At 37.0% G+C, this 7,737-nt stretch overlaps 1 protein-coding gene across 3 annotated transcripts; it reads right to left on the minus strand.

Annotated features, from left to right (window-relative positions):
• Positions 1-205: 205 nt before the first annotated feature.
• Positions 206-7,215, minus strand: LOC103327177 (ultraviolet-B receptor UVR8). 3 transcript variants are annotated; one of them, XM_016792626.2, is made up of 13 exons: positions 6,657-7,215; positions 6,218-6,274; positions 5,957-6,058; positions 5,767-5,857; positions 4,594-4,636; positions 4,436-4,481; positions 4,288-4,334; positions 3,813-3,888; positions 3,102-3,156; positions 2,862-2,928; positions 2,554-2,590; positions 750-829; positions 206-651 (listed from the first exon to the last, which is right to left on the minus strand). In XM_016792626.2, exons 1-13 carry the CDS (start codon positions 7,069-7,071, stop codon positions 532-534), a joined length of 1,236 nt encoding a protein of 411 aa, XP_016648112.2. In that variant the 5' UTR covers positions 7,072-7,215; the 3' UTR covers positions 206-531. The 3 variants fall into 3 exon arrangements, with proteins under 3 accessions (XP_016648112.2, XP_008227692.2, XP_088899900.1); XM_008229470.2 differs by having other exon boundaries at positions 6,218-6,277; XM_089043774.1 differs by lacking the exon at positions 2,862-2,928 and having other exon boundaries at positions 6,218-6,277.
• Positions 7,216-7,737: the final 522 nt, after the last annotated feature.

A 7,737-nucleotide genomic window follows, 5' to 3' on the forward strand; every position in this document is an offset into this window, starting at 1 on the left:
TTCACATCTCCCTCTAAAACTTCACAATCCAATCAAAAAATCTCCCTGTAAGCACCTTGACGCTGTGAAAGAAGCCAAATCAGAGCAATGCAGGTGCTCAATCCGGGCTAATCCCGCAAGATAACAACATTCTCACTATCTGGATTGCCAGGGCAATTTTCTTTCACTCCAAACAAGTTTTGATCAGCAAATCAAACACAAAAGATGCCGAGAACGAATGTTGTTCAAATGAAATACAATAATAACTGTGGTGAAAATCTTTGTACATGATATTACTATCACTGTAACAAATTGAGTCCCATAATTTGTATGGTTGGACTTCCCTTTTTCTTTTCTTTTTTTAACATATACATATGAATAAATTTATAGCTTAAACTACACAAAAGAAATTCGTAAATTGTTATCTATAGTCATGTATAGTATAACCATGCGTGGTTGATGCTCCCGTTATGAATGACATGAAATGATGTACATTGAATGAATGAATGAAGTTACTACACTTCTTAATGCTGAGACTACAGCGGCTGAAGCTTAGGTGTATTCCAGTATAGTACCAGTGTGATTGAATCCACATGATACTTGTAGTGCTTTCACATTCTTCCCAAACGTAACCTTTGTAGGTCTTATGTAGTCAACATCAGTTCCATGACCCTATCAATCAAAGGAAATCAAATAAGAGTTTAATTCACAGAATAAAAGTATCATACCAAAGCCCAACAAAAAGTTATAGAGGAAAGCTAGAAGCAAACCAATTGTCCTCCAGAAGAATGTCCGTCTACAGAAAATGTTCCATGGGAACCTCCCCAACCCCATGTGAAAATATTGCCTTCTGTTAACAAACACAAACTTACATAATTAACTCCAGCTGCCTTAAAATAGGGGAGAGGGAGAGAGAGACTACAGCACCAAGTCATGATAAAACCACATCATAATAGTACTAAAAACTGGACAACAATAAAGATTGTGACATTGATAGTGTTCTTATAAAAAGCTATGAAAAAAAAAAAGGAGGAAGTAGCATGGAAGCACAATAGGATTGGGCTACGTTTTCGCTTTTATGATAATGTTCAATAAGAAATTAACCTGTCACACAGTACAGCTCTGAAGAGAAAATAATTAACTTTGCATGCATGTAAGGTGGTACCACCGTTTTGTCACTGTATATAGATGATACCGTGGTGAGTAGTAGGAATGATAAAATTGCCATTGTAAAAATTAAAATATATCTGGATGAATACTTTCAGTCAGTAGAGATGAGTTTTGGAAATAGAAATAGCAAGGTTCCAAAAAGGTCCTATTCCCCACTTCTTTAATAGTTCACAGGTTGCAGGGTGGGCTATAACAACATGTTTCTCTGTCCCCCTCTATCTGTCTGTCCACGTGCAGGATGGGGGCTGCACATGAGGGACGGTGTAAGCTTGATAGACAATGTTGGCTCATTCCCGAACAGCTTAAGCTTTTGAAGCCAGTAGTTGTTGAACATGTGTGACGCAAAGTCAGTTTTGCGGGGGTCCAGTTGAAGTCGAACGAAAGACATCTCAAAGCTATGAATCTTTATGTGGCTGCTGTCAGTTAGTAGTAGGGAATTGGGCCAGGGTTAGATTTTGGCAAGACAGTTGGGTTGAGGTGAGGATAATCCGTTGAAGAACTTGTTTCCCAGACTTTATAATCTGTCTAGTTATCACAATAAATTCATTCATAGCTTTGTTGATCTTTCTCTTTAGCCCTTTGGGACTTCGGGTTCAGGAGGAATTTAAATGATGACAAGGTGGGGAGGGAACCGCCTCAATGTTGCTGATACTGGAAAATGCTTGTTTACATCCTATGAGGGGTGCTGCAAGAGGGTGGAGAATAGAATCTTCCGAGAAGCTTTTTGAGAAATTTTTTTAATGGATTTTGTAAGTGATAATTTAGATTTTCCAGTTTTTATACCATTTGGTCTGATTTGGAAATATTTTATTGGATTGTGGTGCGTGGTAAGTTAAAATGTGACATGTTAAAGGACAAGAAAGAATGTTTTCTTTCTCCTCAATGGTGGATGACGTATAAGGAGAGCCTGGGGGTAGTCTGGTTGAAGCTGTTTAGGGATGTTCACTTGTGTTGGATAATTCTAGTGGGCAGTTTTTCTTTGTTACGTGAAAGGCATAAGGTGTTAAAAGGGCTGGTAAGAAGGTTAAAGTTCTTTCAGGCATGGTAGCCATGATTTCAGTTATTTGGATGGAAAGGAACAAAAGGATTTTTGAAGATTATAGTGGCCATGTGGTGGAAGAGTTATGGGACAAAGTCAGATTTTGGTCTTCCATTGTGGCATCAGTTTCTTCAGAGTTTAGGGACCTATCTTCTTTTTCTTTCTTTTTTCCTTGATATTCTGACAGATTGGAAGTCAGCTGTGTGTTAATTTTCTGTTTAGTCCATAGTTTCTTTTTGGAGACTTGCTATACTGTTGGAGTGAACTGCATGTCCACTATGAAGCAATACTGTGTAAAGCAATAAATTTACATTTCTACTCCAAAGACGATGCAATCTGGTTTTAACCATAAATAATGTTCTTACCAGAAATTGCTGCAGTATGCTTCCAACCACAAGAAACCTGTATATGCACATTTGTTGAAGCTATCAGATTTAAATTATAAAGTACATTAAGCATATGAATATAAGATTTGGCAAGTCCAATTTTGGTTATTTATAGTCACTGAGACAAATTATCTTCTCATTTATTTCCCAACCTCATAACTCAAAAGATGATTAAGAGAATACCAAAAGAGCATCAGGAATAAAAGCATGGTATGCTGTTTCCATGAGCAAACAATGTTATACAAGAAACCCAAAAGCAATTAGTCTGAATAAAGTGAAGTGTAAACCTTGACAACAGGATATTTCAAAAAAGGACCCTGAACTCTTTCTGGCTGATGATAAGCATCTGTAGTACTGAACACCAAAATATATTAATAAACCAACAATGATATCAACATTGTGAATGCTGAAACCGTAACTATTAGCAGACTTGAAACAATGTTTCAAGCAGCACTCAAAAATATTTGAAGCACATGTTGCAGCAAAAAAATTAAAAAATAAATAAAAACTAAAGAAGTGGAATATACCCAACACCAAGGCACCCATTTTCATTTGAACCCCAACTGTACAGGTCTCCACCACCTACATGAAAAGAAAAATGGCATAGTAGGATAAAGCACTTAGAGGCTAAAGTGCAACTGATGATTGGAGGAATAAAGAGAGTAAAATGCAGAATGGAAAGGATGAAAATGCACAACTAATTATACAAAAGTAATTCCGAAATCTTAAAAAAATTAAAATGAAACTGCGAAGGTCTGTAGAGTATCAAGGTACTTCCATATCACAGGCATCATTAATTCAGAAGAAGGAACGTGCAAACACTGGGTTTTTTTTCCTTTACCACTGTCAACCCTATTAAGGAATAGGCAACTCAACTTAAGGATTGTTTCTAAATAAAATATTTTGGTGCAGATATAAATGTCTTTCATCAGAAAAAGAAAGAGAGGAACTGAGCTCATTGCATGTTGTTGTAAATTGTGTGCCAACATCTCATGCGATGTGTTAAGACTCATCCTTCATGGGTTGCCCTTAATTAATTATGAATCAATCTCATACGATGAGAGTTTGGTTGGTGATGGTATGAACTTGTTTTACCTTAGAAGAAGATGATGATAAGATGACAAATTATGAATGACAATAATGTTGATGATGGTGATGGTGATAGTGATGAATCACTGATGATGAATGGTATGATGACGAGCAACTTAATTGAGAAAGATGAAAAGATCATCAATTACTTGTTAAGACACATGTGTGATAGCCACCACATGCAACTTCTTCTGAGCTGGGCAGTTTGCTCCGCGTTCCAGACCCCTATTTTTCAGTAAAAAGAATTATGACCAAATTTGGCATACAAAGCATATTTCCTTATAAAAATTGATTTTCCTATGATATGCATGTCCTGAATTTGAAAATTTATGAGTTTTCTTAACGTCATTTTGTGGTTTGATTATAATCATTGGTTTAAAAAGAATTTAAAGTTACTTTTCCAGGACTTTTTAGTATTTTTCTCTTGCTTAGGTACTACAAGAAAATTTTCAAAAGTATTCATTGTGGTTTACTAATAGACTTCAATCATCTAACTAGAGACTTTCACTTTGCAAAAGCCAACATTATAATATAAATGCTTGCAGTGCACCCAGTAAAACAAGACCCTGGCTCTACCCCTGTTTATGATGTTCAACATCATTTAAAGCACCATCTTTGACTTACCACTTTATCCAGAGCTCTTTCATCAAATATGAATACGGATCCATTTTCTGAAAATATGGAAAAGCAAATGATATAGCAACAATCTTTTAGATTCAGCACGCAAAGCCATACCACAAAAAAGGATCACCATAAAAAGGCCAAAAAGTACCATCAATGCATGCTGAATGCAGCATTCCAGCAGCAACTTTTTTAACCTATGCATTTATAACATTTAAGACGAAACAAAAACATTAACGAAGTACTAGCAGATATATTTAGGTACGGTAATATGAATCAGCAACTTGATAGTTCAGCCAGTATTGATACCTTGGTCCCTTCAAGTTTCTTGATAAGCCTTGGTGTATATTCGCTGCAAAAGGCAATTATTGGTATGAAAGAGAATATGGAACCCAAAATTATTAATAGATAATATGCACTTCCAGAAGGGAGACGTGCCCATGCAGCATGTCCAACACACTCTTTGTGTGCCCATTGTCTATAATGAGTACTTGATGCAGGAGCATCTAAAAGGCTTTCCAACACCAATTGGGCCTGCTAGCCAACTAGGCTAGTGTTCTAGATGATTTGGGTGTTTTAGTTATTTTAAGGGAGTTTCACTAAAACACCCAAAATGGGGGCTGAAATTATAAAAAAACCCAACACCCAAAACACTTTATAAACACACCCAAAACCCATCATTACACACACTCAAAACCCATTTATAAACACACCCAAAAAATATACAATTGTTGATTTTGGGGTTGATTTTGGGTGTGTTTCTATGTTTAAATAGTGTTTGGGTTTTTTTATAAATACATGTCTAGAATTGGGTTTATTTATAAATTTGTATTATTGTAACTATCATGTTTTATTTTATGTTATTTGAGTAGCCCTAATAGGGCTAGGATTCATTAAGTAATCCTCGTAGGGCTAGGATTTATTAGTTATCCTAATAATAAAAGGGTAGGATACTAGGAGGGCTGCTGTAACCTACTAGAATAGTGTTTCAAGATCTTTTTGTATTCAGTTTTTTAATCAATATAATAAAAGAACATCAGATTAAAGATTTTCTCTTGGGTTTGTTACCTTAGAACTCAATTATCTTCATTTTAACTTCAATTTTATTGGTTATCTCTTCTAGATTTCTTTTGTTTACCGCTGGGATCTCTATTCTATAGTAATTTGGCACTGTTACAGCCGCTGGACAGCAGCTCCGCGCTACTGCTCTGCATGAAATTGGTACAGCACAGGTTTCGATCCTTGGACCTGATAGAACCCTTAACGTAGTTTTTATTGCTAAACAAACTAATTACGAATCAACAATAATCAACAACATGATTCCCCTCTGCCCATTTTCTCAGCTTACATAGCTGGTTGCAGGCTAATCGAACTCAACTACCTAACTAAATTCCTAACCCATTTGTTCATTCCAACGTACCAAAGAGAAAAATATGTCTATTTATATAGCTAAATAGTGCAATAAAAGAAATCAAATACCACCTGGTACTTTTGAAAATTCCTAGAATGCCTGATTCGTGGCCATGACCAAGTCTTCCAGAGCCTCCTCCCCAACTTAAGGACTCGCCCCCATCTGATGAAGGATGTATAAATAATAAATGAGGTTTAAACAGAAAAAGAATATAATGATTGTAGGTGACTAGCAAAGTTCATAAAAAATAAAATCATATACCAGCAACAGCCACTGAGTGCTCTGATCCCAAAGCTGCCATCTTCATGGTGATTCCAGCCAAGCATTCAACTTTGGTTGGAAGAGAAACTACTTTTGCCGCTCCTGCATATGAAGAGAATCAATACAAGTTCCAATCTGTCCTGTTTTGCTTTTTCAATGGCTAAAAAACTGAGTTGGTGAAGTGCTTAACTAGAGTATAGAATTTCACAACTTAGAAACTAAGATGAACTATTAGAGAATCAATATAAAGTAGATATTTACTTTTTCCGAGGCCCAGTTGCCCATTTGAGTTCTTCCCCCACATGTACAATTCTCCTTCTGCTGCAGGACATATCAAAGTAGTTGATGAAGAAAAATGCATTTCCATTACAGGGAAAGGAAGGGAAAAAACAAAGAGAGGGCAAGTCACATTCATCAAATGAAAATAAAATCCTGTATAACAACTTGCCGCATGCATTCGATGCTGAAATGCCTAAACAGGATCAGATAGGCAGTTCACTATTTCAGAAATGCAAGTCTAAATTACCACGATTTTACCAACTTGAGCATAATTAACAGTTAAAACATTGGTCCAAAACCTCTCCCCCTCCCCTCCCATGGGATACATCATCTCATAGCCAGAAAACCATACAATTAAATGCAAAATCTTTATTGCAATTTGCAAGCAAAACACTTACGGTTAATTTTGAATGGAAAATACCTGTAATGGCACAAGAGTGATGATACCCAGCTGAAATTTGAACAATTTCCTTGTCAATTCCAGAAACCTCTAGGGGCTTATTAGTATAAGCTATATCATCATGAACTCCAAGCTGTCCAAAATCATTGAGACCAGTCGCATAAAGGCGGCCGGTGCGGGTTAAGAAGAGTGTGTGAGCGCCACCGCAAGCGATGGCTTCAAGGCATTGGTCGCCAAAGGCTGAGGGAAGCAAAGGGGCAGGCTTCCACTGAGAGTCCAAGCTCCCGAGCCCAAGCCTCCCATAGTCCCCGTTCCCCCACACCGCTGCGATCCTCTTCCCCTTCACTTCCTCCTCACTCCCACTGCCACTGCTCAACGACCTTCTTCTCACTAAGCAACCCAAATTCACTCTCGTCCTCGTTCTGCAAATCCACATAATTCCACACTCAGAACTAACTCAAACCAGAAAAATGCAGATGCTATGCTACCACGTCTTCCTTCTCCTTCCTTGTGATGAAGTCGTTTTATTCATTTTTCTCTCTGGCTTTCCCTCAAAACCCCCTCAACCCATGAATCAGATTTTCTTTTGGAAAATTCTAGTGGGACAACACTAGTAATAAGGGCCACTTTGGGATTGCTTTTACTTATTAAAAAGTTGCTTATGCTGTAATTTGAAAATAATTAGGTGTTAAGTAAAGCAGTTTTCTTTAAATAAATTAAATATATATATATATATATATTTTAAAGTAAAACAGTTCATGTTTGGTAAACAATATTTTTAAAGTGTTAGTAGTACAAAAAATAATGTCAAAATTGTTTAATAAATTTTAGTATGACGTTGTTGTAACTGTGAATGATAATTAAAATAGACATGATATTTAAAGTGTTATGTGCTAATAATGTGATGGTAGTGGTGGTAGTAGAGGTGGTGGTGAAAGAGATGCAAATGAAGGTGGTGGTGAAAGAGGTGGTGATGAAGGTGGAGGTGGTGGTGATGGCGGTTGTGAAGTGGAGGTGGTGGAGATTGAGAAGGAGGAGGAGGTGATGATGTGGTGGTGGCAGAGGTGGTGATGGTGGTGGTGGGGGTGGTGGAGTTAGATGT

Source organism: Prunus mume, unplaced genomic scaffold (genome assembly GCF_029339155.1).
Source record: "Prunus mume cultivar Tortuosa unplaced genomic scaffold, ASM2933915v1 scaffold26, whole genome shotgun sequence".
Lineage (NCBI taxonomy): Eukaryota > Viridiplantae > Streptophyta > Magnoliopsida > Rosales > Rosaceae > Prunus > Prunus mume.

What these genes read in the sequence shown, in the direction of transcription:
- LOC103327177 (XM_008229470.2), bottom strand. Translation starts at nt 7,071, where the DNA reads ATGTGGATTTGCAGAACGAGGACGAGAGTGAATTTGGGTTGCTTAGTG. An exon ending in TCACTCTTGTGCCATTACAG is followed by an intron (nt 6,278 to 6,656) that starts GTATTTTCCATT and finishes TATGTCCTGCAG; the next exon opens with CAGAAGGAGAATTGTACATG. An exon ending in GCATTCAGCATGCATTGATG is followed by an intron (nt 4,335 to 4,435) that starts GTACTTTTTGGC and finishes CCATATTTTCAG; the next exon opens with AAAATGGATCCGTATTCATA.